The sequence below is a fragment of the Haliotis asinina genome, chromosome 11, assembly GCF_037392515.1.
Source record: "Haliotis asinina isolate JCU_RB_2024 chromosome 11, JCU_Hal_asi_v2, whole genome shotgun sequence".
Classification (NCBI taxonomy): domain Eukaryota; kingdom Metazoa; phylum Mollusca; class Gastropoda; order Lepetellida; family Haliotidae; genus Haliotis; species Haliotis asinina.
In genome coordinates, this window is record NC_090290.1 from 17,135,820 (window position 1) to 17,159,172 (window position 23,353).

At 39.2% G+C, this 23,353-nt stretch overlaps 1 protein-coding gene across 1 annotated transcript; it reads left to right on the forward strand.

The window, feature by feature from the left end:
• The first annotated feature begins 217 nt into the window (after nt 1-217).
• LOC137255314 (glycoprotein 3-alpha-L-fucosyltransferase A-like) lies at nt 218-22,866 on the forward strand. The gene is made up of 2 exons (XM_067792765.1): nt 218-236; nt 21,604-22,866. Exons 1-2 carry the CDS (start codon nt 231-233, stop codon nt 22,864-22,866), a joined length of 1,269 nt encoding a protein of 422 aa, XP_067648866.1. The 5' UTR covers nt 218-230.
• Nucleotides 22,867-23,353: the final 487 nt, after the last annotated feature.

Here is a 23,353-nt window from a genome sequence, read left to right on the forward strand (position 1 = left end):
ACTTAACGGAGGTGACGTCACGTCAATATGACAACAATGTAAGGAGAGGTCAGTAGTGGATGTAATCATACTGAACTCTTGATTTGATACGGTTCATTGCCAGGAGTAAGTTGTTTTGCATCCTATGGTGAACATTAAATTATGAGGCGGAGAGCAATAATATGATGCTGATCAAGGAATGATGATTTGTGCTTGTTGCTTCCAGACTGGACAGAGTTTCATCAGGTAAAATGAAGGTAAGTACTTTATTGTCGAAAGTAGCAGAATGCGTTCTCTCCCCGTCGTGTGTGTATTTATAGATCCGTAAAGAGGTTGGCTTATGGATAATGGCTTCAGGATCTAATGGACCGTTTCATGATACTGGGTCAAACATAGCAAATATGTGTCTAATATATCATGGAAGGATTATGAGGCAGTGCATTAAGTGATCAAACAAAACGTTGAGTGTATGGAAGCAATTTGTGGAGTATATACATCAGATTAAGTTTGTGGTATACATTTGATTAACTGAGATGTCTATGAGATTGTGTGTTAGTGGTGTATATGATGAATAGTTATTGGAGGACATATGACTCTAAGTTATTGCTGGATGTATGAAAGTGTATTATGGAAGATATATGAGTCTAGGGAGATATGTGAGACAAGGCATATTGTGTGATATATGAGAGAGGTTAGTGGGTGATATGTGAGATGGATGGAGTATATACATGTACTAGTATAAGACCAGATTATATGAGGATATATATATATAAACTATCTATCAAAATTTGACTCACTAATGCACTCACTATGTGTCACATATATACATATGATTACATCGAAGATGAATTTTTCCAATAATTTTGGGGAAAAACGTATGCAGATTAATTGCTCTAAGATCATGAATCAAGTTGCTGCAAAGCACGTAAAATATGGCGAATGTAAACAGTTCCGTTTTGATGGAAAGGTTTGTTAGGAATTCGCCTTTATCATTTATTGAACTCGTGACAATAATCTTTTCAACTTTAGAAATATGTTTTTACGATACATAAGTATATGTGTAAACAGTGAATTGAAACAGTATGGGATATTTTGCAAAATTTAGTTTGGAACATTTGACTGAAGTAAGTGGCTATATTTACACAGGTGATGGGTAGTATATGAGACAAGGATATTGGAGGATATACGATACCAGGTATTGGAGGAAATCTATATTGGTTGGACTTGAAACTCAAGTTATTGATGACATATGAGACTGGGTAATTTGTGAACATTCAAGCGTATGTCATTAGAGTATATGAGAGAACGGGTAATTTAGGGATATATGAGTCTAGGATAATAGAAAATATAAAAGACTATGTACAGCGGAAGCTGCCTAAACCGGCACTCTTTGGGACTAAAGAATTAATCCGATTTAGACAATGTGATGGATTGTAGAGCTGATGATACATGTACAATCCATGAATGGGACTGTGATTCTATGCCAATGTTGACAACATGCCGGATTGTGCAGATGCCGGTTTTGGCAGCTTCCATTGTATACTGGGTTACATATGAGACCATGTTATTGGTGGGTATATGAAACTCGGCTGTTGGTGGATATATCAGACTATGTTACCGGTTGGTACATGACACTAGGTCACTGGAGTGTACTGGAGGTTGATTATTGGAGGATGTACAAGACGAGTTTCTTGATGGATATATTAGACCGAGATCACAGGATGAGAACAGGCTCCTGGGTGATATATGAGGCTGTGGTATTCGGATTAAATATATATGGGATAAGGTAATTGGAGGATATATGGGGTTAGGTTATCAGGTGATATATTGAAACTATGTCATTGGTGGACATATGGGATTAGGCTATTGGTGGTTACATAGGATTCAGTATTTGAGGACACATGAGACGAGGTTATTGGACGATGTGTGAGACTAAGTTATTACTGGATATATCAGGCGAGGTTATTGGAGCTTATAAGTGCCTATGTTATTGCAGGATATTTGGTACTAGGTTCTTGATTGATGTTCGAGACTACGTCACTGGAAGATTCATGAGACTAGGTTATCGGCTGATACATGCACCTTTGGTATTGGTATATATTTAACACGAGGTTATTGGGGATATACGAGACTAAGTTATTAGTGGACATAGTGGAAGCTGCCAAACCGGCATCTGTCCAATCCGGCAAGCTGTCAACACTGGCATAAAATCTCAGTCCTATCCGTGGCTTCTACATTATCGTCAGCTCTACAATCCGGCACATTGTCTAAACCGGATTAATTCTTCAGTCCAAATGAGTGGAGGTTTAGACAGTTTCCTGTATATGAAACTAAATTATTTTGGGGTACAATGTATATCCGACTGCGTTATTGGAACATATATGAGACTGACGTTATTTCATACTAGGTTATAAGAGACAGTTCATCTGGATGTAGGTTATTGGATGATTTTTATGCTGCTTTGTTGCTTAAATGGAGGATGTGTGATTGGTTACTGGTGGATATGTCAGATGTGGCTACTGAGATGAGAATAGATTATCCGTGGAATGTATATCATACGTAGTGGCACATACAGGAGGTGAAGTGTAAAGCACGTGTGTGTGTGTCTGCATGTAGTTGTCTTGCCCAATCCCAACGGTGGTTGTAGTTTATATGGATATCCCACAAACATGAAAGATACTTAGTTGTACCGACGTGAGACTGTCAGTGCCATGGAGAGAGATGTGAAGTTTTACAAGCTATTTTTTAAGTTAGTACTTACTACAACAATACAATGCGTCTTTCACTCATTATGCCTGATTTACACAATTTAGTTTTGTTCGTTGGTTTTTATTTTCAGTTTGTTTTGGCGTTTATTTGCTTTTGTAAATACTATAACTCCTATGCTGTCATTTGCAAATTCAACAACTCATTTTGATGAAAAAGGATTTGAAGAAGGTAGACACGCTGTCATCTAATACGGCGTTGCTCTATTAACTGTCATTTTATCAGTTGATTTCTCACAGATCATTTCAGGAAGTTTTACTTCCTGAATCTCCTACGAACTGTGGCCCAGAAAGAATAACTTTATATTGTTCGGATCACTTGCTGATTTTCTTTCTCGAAACGAGTTTAGCGAACTAAAATTAATGTTTCCTCTGTGCTCGCTAAAACCGCAGTTTAATGTAGATTTGAAAGAAAAATGTATCTTGAATGTCAGTTTATTTTATGTTTACTCGACTGTAGCACATTATCCAACTCCTGTTGGGGAACAAAGAACAGATTTTAAAGGTGTGCATGCGGTGGTTTTTTCGTCTGTGTTTAACAACTGACGGCATGGTGGGAGAGCTGGCTAAGGCGTCAGGCTAGTGATCCGGCGAGGTTGAGGTGTCGGGATCGAGCCCACCTGTGACCAGGTGTAAAATTCTTGGAGTCAGCTTTGTGTGCAGACTCTGTCAGTAATGTTGCAACCCCTAGTGTACAGTAGACAACCCTGTCCACTTAAATGAACCCACGAATCCGTTGGCATATGACCAGATGGTGGCCACGTGAATACGTGCAAAACCCTAGTTGCGGGTACAACAACGTGCAGTGAACATGGACAAAGTGCTGTGACTATGTGTCCCAGTTCACCCAGCTGTGAATGGGTACCTCTTAAAGATGAGAGAGCCTCAATAAACTCGGCGCGCCTAGTGGCAGTAAGAATTGTATACTCCCCAGGGAGTTGAGATTGAAATATGATGTACTGGCGACATTGGCATCCTGTGTTCGAGGGAAAAATACCAGCTCTTTGAGCATGCACTAGTGCGTGGATACGTGCGCTATATAAATATCCTACGTCTAACAACGAATGATAGAAGAACAATTCCTCTCTCAAAATATAGGTTTGGAAAAACAAAATGTTCTACATGTTCTTTCTAAACTGGAATGGAAAATAAAATTCAAACCTGAACATGTTAAATCTATCACTTGCTTCATTTAGGTCTTTCCTGTCACAGAAAGTACTATCAGAAGGACAAGGAGAATGGTTCAGGGACTTTGAGACCAGCCTATTGCCATGAGTTACTTATAGTGTCTGTAGCTTCTTGAAATGTCCACAACTAGAACCATATGTCCACAACACATGCCCGCTGTCACTCGCAGTAGTCGTTTCTTCTTCCATCCTTGGGTAGGTGTAATTAACGTGGGCAATATAACTGGGAATAGATGGGAATAAATGGTCCTTTGCTTTCCAAAAGATGGCAAACATGACTGAACAAACAGAACAAGATGACGGTGAAAGCAGGAACGAAACACTTTGTTAGAAAATGTGTTTGAAATCTGGATTTTATGTATGCAAATATAATGTCAATGTCTTTAATCGCCATGTTGTCTTCACCATGTGACACGTTCTAGGGTAAAGGCCTGTAAACTGAATGTACTGTGGTAACTCTACAGGCTTGATGTTTTTTTAATACAAATCATGTCCATAGAAGCAAATACAATGGAAACTGCCAAACCGGCATCTGTCCAGTCCGACAAGTTGTCAACATTGGCATAAACTCACAGTCCTATCCGTGACTTCTACATTATCAGCTCTACAATCCAGCACATTGTCTAAACCGTATTAATTCGTCAGTCCCAATGAGGGCCGGTTTAGACAGCTTCCTTTGTAATTCTGTTTAAATGGAACGGGAGTGCCAGTGAAATAGGTGCTTCAGAAGTAAAAACTGAGAGTTGCTTAAGTATTGCGAGGGTGCTGTGTCTAAGGGAAAGTAATGCGGTCAAATGAGGCAGACTACATACACCACAGTGTGTGACAGCACATTAATTCTGCTGAGGGTTAAAGAACGCAGAGTCTTATAATTTTTAACATTTACCTTCAGTTACTGTTGTAATCAAATGATACGCAGCCGAATGTCCGATAGTAATAACTATCATTTTAATCCAGGTGGTAACATACTCTCGTTTGTCGTCCGAATCAACCCACATCTTACATATCCTAAAACCGACTCATGACAAAAAAATCGATGTACTGCACGTGACATATATGAGCGATAGCATGTATCACTCTGAACATCAAGGTGTGATTTCAGTCGACATGGTACAAACCGGAGCAAAAGGCATAGTTTTCCGTCCATTTTACGCTCGAAAAACTCGACTCATGCAAGACACTTTTGGGACGCCCACAGACAGACTTACCACAATGGCATGGTCAGTACTGTATTGGGTGAAAGCGATGGGTGTGAGGAGGACGAATAATTGTTATCTCCCCTATGTATTCATCTGTATGGATTATGTATGCATCTGTGTGGGTGGTGAATGCAAGAATAGATATGTTTGTTGTCTGTTAGCTTAAAATGTGATCAAGATAGTTGTCATGGTATGAAAGTTTTCCCTCTGTGATCAGTTTTAATATTTTCATACCCAGGCATTGACAAATGAATCTCTGTTAAATAAGCTTATAATCATCATAATCGATTTTGCAATAAACGTGTAATAAGCCAAGGGACAAACCCTGATTTGGTACTGACATTCGGCCAGCAATTCGTAATAGAGAAAGGCTGCAAAAACAGCAAAATTACCAGAGAATTTGAACGATGTAAAAACAATATTAAAAAACCCAAAGAAATAACGTTAAAACACCTTCAAAACAAGATTGCTGTTGTAATCTGAATGAGATTTTTATCAACCGTAGAGAGAGAAAACATTTCCAAATAATGGAACAGTATACCGCTTGCTTTTACGAATTCGGAAAAAAATCGGAGGCACTGAAAGCTTTTACATCAGTCTCTCAAATATAGGCGATTAGAATCATGTGCTACCCGATATAATATATGTGGTGCAAACGCTAAGACAGATATCCAATATTAAAGACTTTCACATTGAAAATCATGTAATGGCCGATTTGATGAGGTCATTCCCAGCAAATGAGGCTGGAGGTCCATGTAACATTCATCATCGACTTTTGAAACGTACTGTCCATTCTATACCCCACTGTGCTTATTATTCAATTTGTCTTCACCCAGGCACAAATTTTCGCAAAGAAATGGAAATTGGCAACTGTCATTTGAATGCACAAGAAAGATGACAAATCTTTACCTTCCAGGAATAGACATGTATCAGGATTAGCATTTATCAGTAAAGATATATGTGAGAGTCATTTTCAAAAGGTTGTATAATGATGTCATAGGTTACAATTGGCCAGATTTATACCAGGTCACTCTACTCCTTGTCAACTACTTGAAATATACCATCAAATATATATGTAAGTCATGAGATCAACACGAATATTTTTGTATGATCTTCTGTGACATTTACGAAAGCATTTCGCAGAGTTTGGCATAAGAAATGTCGGTCTGCTCTTGTGGGCACCAAATTGAGGAATCATATCAATATTTCTTTCCTGGTACCAAATATAGTGAATTCGGGAAATACATCCATGAATATGACATTATGTGGGAACAAATGTTGAAGTAAAAATGCTGAAATGGACGTATTGCAGGTTGTTCATCTTGACCTGATCTAATGAACACTAATGCATTGTGTGACCGTGTCATAATTGGTAGGGTCTTTTATTGTGAAGGTCAACATGACCATGTCGCCGTTTGGCATCTCGGAGTCGAGAAATCGTCAGCAATGTCCTTTCGTTAAACAATTAGCTACAGATGGTTTAATATTTCCGACTCGGGCCTTTAGACAGCGAGCAGCAGCAGTGAATCGAATTCTGAAAGTAACTGACTTTACGTTGTAAAGTTGGTAAACCAAACTTGATAGCTTATGACTGTAGAAACATTTCAAATGAATGTTTTTTCAGAAGAGTTGTTTTCTGGAACAGGTTGTGTAACGAATCCATGTATGCATGTTTCAGTAGACAATAGCAACATTCTCTGCTCCCCTACTTAATGACATTACCTCGACCAGCCATTTGTGCCATTTCACCTTCCGGGTCATGCATATGTAAAGTAACTCATAGCTGAACAACCTGTACAATCTGTTCATCTCTTCATAACTAAGAGCACTCGATTTGTAAATGCTGAGGCAAGTTTCGTATGATTATGACTGTACGTTCACTTGCCTTCATTGCGTCACTTATTGTCAAGGCCGGGCGGGACAACTTAGGAATGGCCAGCGAGTCCTAACTTGACACACAGAAGGGAGCAAGCTACAAAGACATATTTTATATCATTGGAAAGATCTCCAGGAGATGAACACGAAAAGTTTATGTGCCAGTGTGTCCACGTGTTAATAAGCTCACAAATTGGCTCTGAAAATGCATTAATGCAGAAATTTCTGGCAGAAATTTTTATTTCTACAGAAATTTCTGGCAGAAATGTTTATTTCTACAGAAATTTCTACAGAATTTTTTTTTCCTGCAGACATTTCTGGCAGAAATTTTTATTTCACTACCAGAATTATCTTAGTTTAACAAAATTAGAGAGTATAAGTAATGATACTGCTGCGTGAGTGTTAGTTTCATGCTTAATCCAAGTGATAAGAACTTTGCGTGATCCACTAATCTGATATTTTTGTTTCGCTACCACAATTATTTTAGTTGAACAAGATTAAACACCATCGTTATATAATTTAATATAGACTTTCTTTAAATGGTGTCGTTTTCCCTGTTTAACGCCTATTAGTACCAGACAATTTTACAGTGTGAATTTGACCGTATTTCAATATAGCTTTTACAATTTGAAAAGCTTATGCATTATTCCTATCCGTTTCATTATAACACAGTTGAAACTTCTTGGTGGATTCACGTCGTGAAAGATTAATTTAAAAGTACTGGGGTGCATTTTCCAATCCGAATAAGCCTACATTGATTTTGTATGCGATATGGGTTGAAGGCGAATAGAGGCGAAACCGGACATATACTACATACATACAATAATAACAATGTAAGACATGTGAGCCATAATTTGAATTTATCAACATGCCCGAAAAGACCAGCGTACCAGATGAGATGATAAACAATACCTATGCGACAATGCATGAGCGTTCAAAGTGACAATACCCGCGAAAATGTAATTGCCTCGTTGAAACAATGATTTATGCCGAAGTGGCCACCGAGTATTCACACCTGTTAATTGGTGGTTTATCAGGTTGTCTCTATAAGCGGTCATCGTTCCGGTTCATTTGTCCTTGAGTGGACACCGCGGTTAAAAATTGCGCACCACCCATAGCACATGTGCAGTGATTAGCTTGAACCGGGAAGCCAACTCGTATAAACACAAGTGATTTGTGCAAGATTATCTTTGCGGTCGAAGTGGGAGAACAAGAGATGTTTGTTGTGGTCACAAGCATCCTGCTTCGGCAGTAATAACTACACACTGGTACAGTACCTGCATATTTGCGACCCACGTTTTAAAAAAAATGTGTAGTATTAGAAATGCTAATTTCACTGTTCCGCCTGAAAACTGAAATGTTTTAAATCATGTATATGGAAACATAGAAAATATATTGATTGTGACAAGCACTCTATGTCAAAGACAAAGTGCAATGTCTGTTTATTGTCACCTGTCTCTCTGCTTGTCTGCTAATGACAATATGCAATACTCAACTTCAATCATTGACCAACTTAACACCTGTCAGGCTATACACCAGAAACAAACTACAATGATTTATGGATCGTGCACCTGGGGTCTGTCTCTGTCACATTATGTAATTACACAGACAGGCGGGTGCGACTCCTGTACACATGACATGTTATTACGTCTGTGGGTTGCAAACAAACTACCTCCATTTTTTCCTGATGACTGGGTCGGACGGAACTGGGTGCAAACTCAGATTGTCAGTTTCAAGGTCTGTATGTACAAAACCCAACATTTCAGTATATATTAGTTATGGATAACAACTTCTTCTATTGCGTATGCTTAGAAGTGGATGAATGAATCATAATGATTGGAATATTTTCAAACCGTTTAACGCTGTATTTTGTACGAATCCACGAGTGACCAACATAATTCTTTCTATTCCTGTTTGAAAAACATGTAACTGAGAATATGCCGACGGTACATTAGAACAGTGATATAAACTGTCATCATCACAAACACATTTATGCAATTTAACATTTCAACCACTGGCCTTTGTTACGAAAACACGCCAATCAACTTTTCTCACTAGCTTCTGTCATGATGGGACGATAATTCACTCACTAGTGTCTTGGTGAAAAAATGTAGGAATAACAAATATAAAGTGGATATTGTACCACATTAGTCATTCTTGAATGGGATTAACAGGCGTGAAAACTCGGTGGCCACTTCGGCATAAATCATTGTTGCAACGAGGCAATTACATTTTCGAGGGTATTGTCACTTTGAATACTCTTGCATTGTCGCATAGGTATTGTTTATCATCTCATCTGGTACGCTGGTCTTTTCGGGCATGTTGATAAATTCAAACTATGGCTCACATATCGCATACAAAAACAATGTAGGCTTATTCGGATTGGAAAATGCAACCCAATACTGTTAAATTAATCTTTCATGACGTGAATCCACCAAGAAGTTTCAACTGTGTTATAATGAAACGGATGGGAATAATGCATAAGCCTTTTAAATTGTAAAAGCTATAATGAAATACGGTCAAATTCACACTGTAAAGTTGTCTGGTACTAATAGGCGTGAAACAGGGAAAACGACATCATTTAAAGAAAGTCTATATTAAATTATATAACGATGGTGTTTAATCTTGTTCAACTAAAATAATTGTGGTAGCGAAACAAAAATATCAGATCAGTGGATCACGCAAAGTGCTTATCACTTGGATTAAGCATGAAACTACCATTCACGCAGCAGTATCATTACTTATACTCTCTAATTTTGTTAAACTAAGATAATTCTGGTAGTGAAATAAAAATTTCTGCCAGAAATGTCTGCAGAAAAAAAAATTCTGTAGAAATTTCTGTAGAAATAAACATTTCTGCCAGAAATTTCTGTAGAAATAAAAATTTCTGCCAGAAATTTCTGTAGAAATGCATTTTCAGAGCCAATTTGTGAGCTTATTAACACGTGGACACACTGGCACATAAACCTTTCGTGTTCATCTCCTGGAGATCTTTCCAATGATATAAAATATGTTTTTGTAGCTTGCTCCCTTCTGTGTGTCAAGTTAGGACTCGCTGGCCATTCCTAAGTTGTCCCGCCCGGCCTTCGTCACATTTTATTTGCATTTTGTCTTTATTTACCTATGCACACATACGTACATCTACGAACAAACGTGTTGTCAATTATTTCCGTTTATTTGTAACCATCGTGAGTTTGGAATTGTCATGATTTTGGGGTGGTATTTACTTAAACATATAAAGGTTTGTTTACCAAGTCAGGTTTAAAAAATTAAAATGGTTAAACCACATTAGTGGTATATGTTGAGAAATTTGAAACATTTGATACATCAAATAATACAAGCAGATGATACAAGCACAGACGCATCACCTCCAGATAAGAAGGACATCGAAAAGTCATTGAATGAAAATCAATGCAAGTTACAGAACTGGGAGCAAAGAGGGTTAGTACAATCCAATCCTAGTAAAACCAAGAACATACTGAGAAAGGATTGTTACAACAACTTTGTAATGATTGTTTCCAGCAAAGAGTAAACCAGAAATATTCAAACTGGGAAATGTTCATTGCCACATTCTTTGTTTAAACAACATTTTATGTGTGAAAAGTATTTAACAAACGTAAATGTAAGGAAATGAAGAGTATCGTAATCGCAGTTTCGATGTGGTTATTTTGATTTATTGTATTTTAAAATAACGTTTCATGCTACTGAGAACCAGTCCTGCAAACTGTATGACAGGAATATTACTGAAGATGAAAACAATATCCTTCCCATCTCTCCACTGTATGAAGATTCATGTAGGTATTATATACCATCTAAGTATACTTCCTGCCCCTGATTTTACAAATTCAGGGTACTGATGTCAGCCGAAAATGCACTTTCAGAATATTGACACTGATAAAACGCAGTTGTACTACTCACCCATTCTAACATTTTTGGCCTGTATTACGGGGCTCTGGCCTTGAGTTCAGAAATGAAGAAAGATGACCGTAACAGGCATGATGGTATTTCACAGTCACAAAATACGACTTGGGAGGATGATATGAACAATATTCTTACAAGTGCGTAAAAAAAATGATGTCACCGATGAAAAAAATTAAAGAACATAAGCCCTCATATCTATACATGATATTACGTCACGGAGACGCGCTGCTCTGATTGGTTGAAATTTCGTTCGCTGCTGAGAATTGTGTACTGTTGTCAAAAAGATCGATTTAAGGCAATTAAAAATCGAAATGAGTAGTTTTAATGACGGGGCTTCATTTATAACGATGTCAGTGAGATATTTACGTATTTGCACCACCCTAGAGTATATGTGATCTTTAAGTGCTGGTTCAGTGGATCACATCTGACAAAAATATATTTGATATTTATGAGACCGACATTAGTGTATGCTTCAAATGTCTGGGACAATTGCTAATTAGTATGCTAATAAATTGGAATTACCTTGGCGCAGCTGAAACGATAACATGTTTAACCAGATTGTCAGCCTCCAGCGCACAACCGAAGCGTGAACAGACGTTTACACATGTACAGAATAATTGGGAGGGAAATATTTTGAATATACATATGTATGAATAACGAAACACGGGCGATGTAAATACGTGCCACCAAACGTCTCCTTTCTGTGGAGACACCTTTACGACCTGTATGGGGTTAATTCATCTGATGCTATAGCCCCTGAATATGGCGCACCATGTTAACATGCATTTCATTTCTCATTGAAATGTACCTTAGGATGACTTCAAGAACTCGCTATTAATTTATAAATTTGGAGGACAAAAAATATAAAACAAACAACACCCCCCCCCCCCCCCCCACAAAAAAAAAAAAAAAAAAAAAAAAAAACAGAAGAAAAAATCACTGCACACTACCTTTTTAGCCTACACAATTTCTGTAATGAACACTGTGTGTACATCAATACTGTTTTCAGTGGACTCTGTATATTCTGACATCTGAATTATCCGACAATCTGTGAATTCCGACACATGTTTTGTTCTCGGCAACTTTCGTCTATATTACCATCATTTAAACGTTGAACTATCCGACATCTGTACATTCCGAATTCCGATGTCATTTTCTGACCCCGATGACACTATCATTCTGGACAGTCCGATATCCTGTCATTGGCCAGTTGACAACAAACATTCTGTTACTGGTAATCTCGTTGGTCCCAGCACTGGCAAACTGGGTGTTAATTAACAGTGTGAAAACACAAGGACCTTTGTTTTTACAAATTGGTATTACAAACCCATGTGAGGACATGTGAGGAGCCAATGTTTTCCCAAGTACTGGACGAATGGGCTGAGAAAAGGGATCAGTTAATCTGGTGTCCTCGACCTACCCAGAAGCAGCTTGCCGAAAAATACATTGGCCGAACAACTGAATATGAACATTTTTGTTTGAATGGACTTAAATGAGCTCAATGTGTTGTTTACATGTATATGACAGCATCACGACTATTTTGGATGAAAATTAAAACAACTGTATCAGATTCAGAAAACACAAAACACTATTGGATACAATCGTCTTTGTACTCACCACAAGACCCGCCATGTTAGCCGTTAGCCTCACTCCAGTTTTAGGATTTGCAAATGAAACTTTAAATTACAGTCATTGGTCAAATATGCAAGCGCTTCAGAAATTGTCATGTGAGAAAGTAGTATGCATGGTTGAGTCTGAATTTACAAGGAAGTACACAGAACGCATATAGATACAGATGACTGTCGGATGACAATACAAGCTAGTGTTTCAAGAAAATGCGCTTCACATTTTCGTGAATAAAAACATCATGAAATGTCAGACACAATGAGCTACTGTTTATTTTTTTCTAATCAAGGTCTTGGCATGAATGCGTACCCGACATTTCGCTTGTGAAGATGCTGCGCGATGCATGACCATGCCTGAGCCGACCAGGATGGCGTGAGTTTAGTTTTACGCCGCCTTTAGTAATAAACCAACAATAACACGTTGGGGAACAACAGAAACGGGCTTCACACATTATATCCATGAGGGCATCAAACGCAGGTCTTAAGCGTGAGGGGCAAATGCTTCAGACACAATTTCCTACGCGGAGAATGCAGGGCAACGTTTGTGATTGATAATGCCAAGCATACGGACCAAGGGATAATGCTTGACGTAGTCGTCGAGTGATAATGATTACCTCAACGGCCCATTGATAATTCGCGTATTCAAAATAATTAAGAATGCTCGCCGTAATAGACAATTGATGAAGCTTGTAGCAACAGCGGAGGGATGACTTTGAATGAAGATATTGAAACTTCTTCAAATAACCAACTGATGGTTCTTGTAATAGCATGATTAATATCGCCTAGCACCAGGGCCTATGAATGATGCTTGTGACGTTACGATAAAGGAGAAACTAGAAACGATCACCGTAATCCCATTATCATAAACCCGTGAGGATCCGCGTTACAATTGATCTGTAGCAACCCATGCTTGTTATAAGAGGCCACAATCGAAGGAGACGGAACAAATTTTATGGATGATCAGCTTCTTTATTTATTTCCACAATAGCGTTTTCAAGCATATGGGAGGACACGGTGTAACAGTTTATATACAGGTATATGAGATATTGCTGAGGAGATAAACAAAAACAACAACATAATTGAGATGAGATAACAAAAACATCAAAGGATATAACTTGAGTTTGTTGACATAACCAGTAATTAGTGTGAAGCCAGGGGTGGGGGTAGGGGATTGCAACGTTGAGGAGACCAATTAATAGAGGATTATTGACGGAAGCCAGAGATTAATATTTCTTGATTAAAGTGTCCAATTGGTTAGGTAGAATTATACCCTGATCCCCGTTGATAGAAGGGTTATGTCTGCGGATGTGAATAGCTTCTGCCAATTTTCTCTGCTTGTACTCATGTATGTTGCTGGAGAGTGTTTTGATAGTGTCCCAATTGATTTTGTGGTCAGGAAATTTGGTAATGCGTTCCGAAATGGCTGATTTTTTGTCTGCTTTGTTTGTTGATGTATTGTGTTCTTTGATACGAATGTTTAGTGGTCTGGATGTTTCCCCAATGCAGTTGCTGCCACAGTTGCAGCTGATATTGTATACCACACCCTTAGGCTCTTGTTTTGTTGTGGGGTGTTTCCTACCATATACCCTGATGATGGTTTTGATGGGTGTGGCTGTGGTGAAGTATGTGTCGATACCTGCTTGTTGCTTGAGTAGACGGCTAATGTGGTGTGATGTTTTGCCAATGTTAGGAAGTGAGATGCGAACAGGAGCTGAGTCAGTAGTTTTGGGTTTAGGTGTGGGGTTGATAGTGGAGTTGCTGGTGCGGTCGACAAGTTTAGTAGGTAGTTGTTGAGTTTGGTAAAGACGTGCCTGAGATGATTTAGTTCAGGTTTAGTTGGTGGAGAAGATAACTTTACAGCGGGTGAGGGTGGAGATAACGCCGGTTTTAGTTCTGAGAGGGTGATTAGAATCAAAGTGGAGGTATTGGTCAGTGTGGGTAGGTTTGCGATTGACATAGGTTTGGATAGTGTTGTCAGTATTGCGGGTGACAAGGACGTCAAGAAAGGGTAGTTATGAGTTGTTTTCAGTTTCAACAGTCAATTGGATGCGGGGGTGTTGTTGGTTAAGATGTTGGAGAAGTTCAGAGGGGTCATTGTCGTGAGGGAGAATAACAATCGAGATCGGATGGTCAAACCCGCTGACTTGTTTGCCACATATCATAGTATTACAGTTGCGTAGGTGATCACGCTGTTGACCATTGAATTGTCTGGTTCAGAACCGATTGTTTACAGACCGGAAAATTGCCAAGTGCGGCTTTAAACAATGAACAAGCCAAGCAGATTAGTATTGTGCGGCAAAGACTGTAGACAGGCAAGGAACATTTTGTGCAGGTGGTCCCACAATAAAGCACAACTTCCTGGTACGTAGCCGAATAGCGTCTAAACACACGACCAAAGCAATTGAGGCAAGTAACAAAAGCCATACAGGTGCTGAATATGACAACCTCCATCTCTCAGTGGGTTGCAGATCTCGGGCTACATACTGGCCTCATTTGGTGCCTTTCAATAGCTACAGGTCAAGAGATGGGTAAGCAAGTTTATTTTCACACCGCCTAGAGCAATATCCCAGCAACATCTAGGCGGGTAACACCAGAAACGGGCTTCACATATAGTAACCATGTGGGTATCGAATCCGGGTCTTTAGTGTGACAAGCGACGGCTATAACCATTTAACTACCGGTCGCCCCCGATGAAGATGGGGTATTGAGTGAGTGAGGGGCTTTACGCCGCTTATGGCAATATTCCATCAATATCACGACGGGGAACACCAGAAATGGGCTTTACTCATTGTACTCGTTTGGAGAGTTGAACCCGGGTCTTCGGCGTTAGAAGCGAACGCTTTTACCGCTAGGCTATGCCACTCAGGGACCAGCGTATACCAATACCATTAGAATTATGCCTGTGAGGCAGATCTTGTGAACGGAAGCGTCAAGATTCGGTATGTGTCAGTACTATGTGCCGTGTTCTGTGTTCTGTATTCTCATTGGATCAATTCTAACGTTATTTCCGAGCACCATGACTACACTAAACAACAAAAAGAAACGCAAGTCTGGTTTTTGTTTGCTTTACAGTGAACCTCCCATGAACATGAACGTTTACTTTCATGACATTTCATCTTTTTTCAAACTTTGTTTCTTTTGCTATTCACTATATTTCCATAACCTGAAACTAGGGAAACAAAGATTGCCCTGACAAGATTGTCGGGTCTTAAATTATGAGCGGCGCTTATGTTGACTTTCATCCAACTATGCATTACATAACCGCGTAGAGAAAAACATGGGCTTATTGTATCTTGAACAATCCTATTGATTTACAAGAGGTTTCTAAGAGTTCAGTATGTAGTTTAGTTAACCATGCCAAGAGAGTTTCCACTGTAATAACACATTATCACAAAAATACGTTTTGTGTAGACATGTGCTTAAACGATTGAACAGCGGTCCTATTAGTTTCATCTTGCAAATGTGACAACAGAATGAATGCAAAAGGTAGTTCAGTCGACATGGATAACCCGAGCGTAAGTGCTGAAAAAAGAGGTTTTGAACATGGTATAATAAAATATCTACATTTACAAGGAATTAAAGTTATACAGACTGTGCCATCGCATTAACCATGTCTGTAAAACCATCGTGAAGGAATGAGTTAGAATTTATCGTCACATCGGCAATATTGCAGCCATATCGTGACGACAACAATTTAATTCATACCAATACTAAAATCAGTAAATTGAAAACATAAAACCTGTCATCGAAGCAGAGTAAAAACACAAGACTATCACATATATGAACATAAAACTGACTTTGAAATCTAAAACACTGCACTTAATGAGGACAATACGATATAAAACACGAGCTATAGATCGCCAACTTGTGAGGACAGATCACCATACCAGGGTCCATGGGGACCTACAGCACCTTTGCTACCTGCATGGACCCTACCTGGATTTACACCATCCCTTCAGCCATTGGCGATTATACTTAAATTTTGCCATTATTGAAAAAATATATGCTACGAATAAAAGTTTGGCAGAACCAAATTTACATAGAATGTTTTGGGAGTTACGTACCCACTGAGGAGGAATATAATTTTACATTACTACAACCCCCTTTGAGTCTGCAGCCACTAACAAACAAGCTACTAATCTAGACTACAAAAAATAACGAAGTATCTACTTACACTTCATTTAACAAATCTTGTCCCATTAAAAATGCAATAAATAAATGAGAAGTTACATTACCAAAAAGATCCTTCATACTTCGTGATTTACAATACTCGTGGAATATTCAACACAGTCAATCAAGACATGCTTGACTGTTTCTTTCATCACACGTAAAACCATCGGAATACGCCGCGTGTTCGGTAAGTAAACATCTGAATGGAAGTGTAGATTTATCACAAAAACGCAAAATTGTGTGTTTACTTTAGTTACAAATGCATTTAACAAAGGAATCGTTACTACACATTAAAAGGGTCAGAATGTCTCGCGCTGCGTTTCTTCAGGTACCATGCAGGTTCCCTATATACGCCTATACACAGGTACCAGTTCTCGTTCCTAACAGCGCGACTGCAAAACATTACTAACTAGATCGGAGCAAGTGTCCAACTAGGCATGTTCTCACAACTGTTGACAATCGTAGTATTTAGCTAATGCGGAGGATGGTTAGATGGGAAATGTGATGTTCCTGCAAAGATTATTGGTTCCTTACTGTCAATAATTGACCACCATTATTCCATTCCAAAACTATGAAATGTTTTCTGGCACCAGAAGTGCGAAGGTCTCGCAAATTGCCGTTACAAACATTCAGGCTCCATTGATGAGTGCCCTGACAAAAGTGTCTGGACAAAGGTCGAAGTATTCAAACGTGGAATGGATGGGACAACCAGTTCTTTAGGACGATCAACGGTCTGTCACCTCGGGTAATGGTCGCTGTCGCTGTCGAATAGGATTCCTGCTGCCGAATAGGATTGCTCTTGGATATGTTGTGATGCGGGATTTAGTGATGCGTCGGTGTTTGGCTATGTAAGATGTGGGTTGATTCAGATGTCAGACGTAAACATGAAGTTTACTGAGATCAGATAACTCGCCGCTACACACAATTATTTATATCGGACATTCGGTTGTGTATTATTTCATTAAGTAAATGCCTCGGATCGGAGGACACACTGGGTTGCTTTTAGTTTCACAATCACTGAATTGCAGTATTTTCCTTCCCGGACAGCCCTCTCTACAAAGCATCTGCCCAAAATGAAACAGATCTAGATCCCCCAGGCCCTTAATCTCCTATCTCACAGTCCCTTTTCACGTGAAAAGGAATACATTGTTTCCATTAAGACTTTATGTGTTCAGACTCACGTGTCATTTTAAGCTGAACCATAGCACGCGGGGCAGGCTATCTGATGATTAAAACTTACTTTTCGTAATACCGTAATCAGTTATACTTAAGTACCCCAAACCTAGATTTCAAATTGCACAACATTAATCAATCATCTTAATTACATTCTGTTTGCAATCTTTTGGAAAGAAAAAGGTCCATTATAATGTCCACGTTGATTACACCAACTCAAGGATGGAAGAAGAGACGACTATTGCGAGAGATAGAGTGTAAAGAGAGTCAAGGGACAAATGGTTCTAGCTGTGGACATTTCAAGAAGCTACGGATACTATAATCAACCCATTGGCCACAATCCTGTCTCAAAGTACCCGAACCATTCTCCTTGTCTTTCTGATAGTACTTTCTGTGCCAGGAAAGACCTATCTGAAGCAAGTGATAGATTTAACATGGTCAGGTTTGAATCATTCTCATTTTCCATTTCATGTTTTTCCGTCAATTCCATCAAACAAATATTATGAGAGACGAATTGTTTTTCTATCATTCATTGTTAAAAATGGCGAAATAACCACCGCATGCACACTTCTAGAATCTCTTCTTTGTTCCCCAATAGTTGGAGTCGGATAATGTGTTACTGTCGAGTAAAACTGAAATAAACTGACATTCAAGAGACATTTTTCTTTCAAATCTACATTAAACTACGGTTTTAGCAAGTACAAAGGAAAGATTAATTTTAGTTCATTGCAAGCATTTTGATCAGTAAAAATAGCAAATGAATTTTTTCCCTTCAATTCCTATATTTTCAGAGGATAATTGTTCGTCTGTCATTCGTAATTAAACACTGATGTGATAACCACCGCATGCATATCAGGGTGTGAGGGAGTGAGGGAATGGGCGTCAGTCAGACTTGAGCAAGTTGCTAAGAGCGAATGTATGTGGTCCCTATTTGAAATGACTACATTTGAAAAAGTGTGTAATGCGATGCCGAGTTTAATATCAAATGTTTTGTTTTGTGTTGACAAAGTCTATCATATGCGGTTTTTGTTTTGATCAATGCATGAAATGCAATATGAAATATACGCCCATGTAATTTAGTCACTAGTTTCTTCAGCGCCTGTATCAAGTATTTGTGCACGGTCAAGATGCTGAGACATTACAATCTGAAGCTGTCTATGAGACGATAGAAGGTTAATAGGCATATGACTTGTCCCACCGGGTACACATTCACTGCAGAAGGAATAGAATCAATTTGAAAACAAACGTAATGAAAAAAAAACGCTTGCAAAGGTGAGTCCTTACGTGTCATGCGCATTTCGTCGTAGAGCAGGAGAGAAGAACTAGTAACTCAGGTGTCTAGCGTCCAAACACGGTGGTGCATACAAGAAGTCTCGTCTGACAAACTTCACCTGATTTGTGACCTGGGCCCTACTCCACACAAAACCACACATCACAAAATCTAACCACACCATGTCATGCCATAACACAGCACAACATAAAAACACACAACCCAACGTTAAACCACAACACAACACAACGTCCAACACAAAACCACACTGTACAGCAACACAGTACACAACACACAAAACCACACTACAACAACACACAGCACACAGTACACAAAACCACACTGTACAGCAACACACAGTACACAACACACAAAACCACACTGTACAGCAACGCACAGCACACAAAACCACACTGTACAGCAACACACAGTACACAACACACAAAACCACACTGCACAGCAACACACAAAACCACACTGCTCAGGAACACAGCACACAACGCACAAACCCACACTGTACAGCAACACACAACACATAAAACCACACTGCCCTGCTACACACAGCACACAACACAAACATATGCCTCAGTGTGAGAAATTACTATAGGTATTATACATTATTATTGTTGTTTAACTATAACAGAGACAACTCAAGCTGGTTTGTCGGGTTCTGCTGTTCTGGGGACAGATCCAATGTGTCACCTGAACGTCAGTACACAAAGTCAGACGCCTAACCCGCCCAGCCACCATGCCTTCAGTTGACTCTGACGGTGTGGGTTCGAATCCCTGCTGGGATTCAACTCAAATAGAATTTGTGAACAACTAATTAAATATAATCCCAATTAACGTACCTCACAGGTGAATGTCGTTTTCTGATTGGCTAAGCGCTATTCTATTATGTTCAATATACCCCGCTTAAGGGCATGTATTATTTTGAATGTACGCCGCTGGGAATTCCGAACTCTTCTGGTGCTTCATGGTAGTACTTTTTACATTAAGCACGGAAATTAATGATGTTTTGCGACTGAAAATCGAAGGAAGGGAGATAACTCCAAATCTGTTTACCTTGTGTCGTCTGCAAAAGTTAACAGAAGTGCTTCAAAGAGTTCGAAATTAAAACTCAGGTGTTCGGTAAGAGGGTCCAGTGAACAGCGTATAATACAACATACGTTACATGTGACTTGAAATTCTGGTTTACGATGTGTTCGTGAGTGAATGAGTGAGTTGAGTTTTACGTCGCACACACAAATATTCCAGCGACCTGTAAATAATCGGCTCTGGACTACACAATCCAGTGATCAACAGCATGAGCATCGATCTGTACAATTGGGAACCGATGACACGTGTCAACCAAGTCAGTGAGCCTGATCCCCCGATCCCGTTAGTCGCCTCTTACGACAAGCATAGTCGCCTTATCTGGCAATCATGGGCTGCTGAAGACCTATTCTACCCCGGACTTTCACGGGTCGATGTGTTCGTCATACACAGGGCATGAGCGTAATTGACTCGGGGTCTAGCGCATGTGAATTTTATTTATTGTGCATTGATGTTTATCAGTCATGAGGTGTGTGTTTCCAATATTTTTTCGCGTGGTCTTGTGTACAGGGCTAATGTCACAAACCTGCAAGGTTGGTAATGGAGAATCTTTCAATGGATTACAGCTTGATTCCTGAGAGATTTTAAGATTCCAGAAATCCCACACCTGAAAGAGGTGGTCTCACCTTAGGCAAAAGTGTTTGTTAAAGTATATACATGTATCTCTGTTCAGAAGACGTGATTGGATATCTCTGTTCAGAAGACGTGATTGGATATCCCTGTTCACAAGACGTGATTGGATACTTGATGGGAGATAGTCTTGGGACTGTTAAGCTTCTTGAGTTCTACAGACAGCTTGAGTTGACATGATAAGTGGATAATACAAAATGGTGTAAAAAAGTAGGCGAGTCTATCTACTATATCGATGTCAATGCTTCAAAAGCTTCCATTTTAGTTTGGGGGAGTCACGGGTCATATCCATAATTATTTGGCAACGTAATTAACGAGATCTTAATCATCACGACACATTGGGGTATAATATTTGTAAAGTATTTTGTAAATCGATACCGCATTTGGTACCTCTTGTATAATGGTATGCACTTAAATAATATCAAGTAAAAGATGTTCAGCATGGTACATAATCTGGTCTGGTCCAGACAATCCAGTGATCAACAACATAAGCGTCGATTTGCGTCAGGTAGACAGATAATGTGTACAAAAATAAAACATAAAAACAGCTGCACTTGCACCATTGTGTTAGTGAGGCTCATTAGTTTTTGACAGCCCCCCGTACAGTAATATCTGCGGTTTGCCCATAATGTTTCCTGAGAAAATTTGTGGTTGATAATATGAACTTCACAAATGAGTTTTGTAACAATATAATACATGTTTTTCAAATTTCAGATTATTCCTCTGGTATGGGGGAAATATCGAAAGCACAACATCTACATCACGGCGTTCTTTGCAGTGGCAACGTTCGTCCTCAGTTTCCGGGAAATAGCTAGGCTCGAACAAATCCAAACCAGGAAGCTAGCCAACCAAATTGTTCCCTTTGAGGCTGAGTTCCCTGAAGGAGGTAAAAATCCATTTCTTCGTGGGGGTGATTCATTTCGGAAGCAATGGATTGAGCGAAAATTGAAGGAAAGCTTTGATGACATCGTGACGGAAGCGTCATATGAACGCTCATCTGGTTACAAGAAGGCAAATTTAACCGTCAAAGAAGTAACAACAATGGCATCTAGCAGTCCAAAGCGGTTGAAAGACGTCGTTTGGTTCAATGCACCAGCATGGATTCAAAGACAGAAGGGTTCAGAATTGTTTGGAGGTTGTAAGTACAAAATGTGTACACTATCATACGATCATCGAGATCTTGCAAAAGCCGATGTCGTGCTAGTTGACGGATTTAACCTACACAAGGGTGCTCCACCACCCAGATCACCGACTCAAATGTTTGCTCTCTTTTCCTTTGAGCCACCTACATATTTGAAAATACCTTCTGAGTGGAAAGACGCCTTCAATTGGACAATAACATATCGTCCAGATTCGGATGTGTGGAGACCTTATGGAATCGTACGGAAAAGGCCATCCGGTTTGAAAGGGAAAAACTATGACAAGTTGGTAAAAGAGAAAACGAACAGTGTTGCTTGGTTCGTTAGTCGATGCGTTTCACACAGCCAAAGAGAGAAATACGTCCAAGAATTGGAGAGGTACATCGATATAGATGTGTTCGGGAAGTGTGGAGATACCAAATGCGGTAGAGATTGTTATGAAAAGTTAAAATCCTATAAGTTTTTTCTTGCGTTTGAAAATTCCTTTTGTGAGAATTATGTGACTGAGAAATTCTTCAAAACATTTTTGCATGACGTTGTTCCAGTGGTACGTGGTGGCCCAGATTACAAGAATCTTTTCGGAGGTGGTTATATCATAGACTCAAAAGATTTTGCAAACATAAGAGAGCTAGGATATCATTTGAACTTTCTTTTAAACAATGATAAAGCCTATATAGAACTGTTGAAAGAAAAGGACAAGTTCAAGGCATATTTTCCATTACCATGGTGTGGTCTGTGTGAAAAGGTACATAAACCTTTATTTGAGCAAAGGTATGCTGATATCAACCAATGGCTGGCGAAAGAAAAATGTTATTCACCAAGTGACTTGAGGACATAACACCTCATCATAAAACGGTAGTCTGAGATGTCTTAAAAGATATCATGCCATTTGGGACAAAATTTGAGAAATTCCATTTACTTTCCAGCAAAAGTAAAACGGTGTGCTTAATGCCCATGTGCAAATATACGGCACATTACTAGCTCACTCTTTATCTCAATCTCCTAAAATATACAATACTTCCTAAAGTAGGTATTTTTCATTTTTTTTAAGCTTCTTAAGTTATAGCCCACAGACTCTCAAAAGAGCCTTTAAAGGATTCTGGGCTGCCTACTAGTTATGCTGAACCGCATTAGAGGTCTTCTGTTCTGTTCTTTCCAGTAACAAAATTATGCAATGTACGTTGTATGCACAATGCATGTGCGGCAATATGCCTAATACAAACTCTAAGCGACAAAAACTGAAGAACAAGTGTAAGACACCTCCCACCATACCCGAGAACGTCGAAGAAGAAAGATGGCGACCAAGAGAAAAGAAACACTAAAAT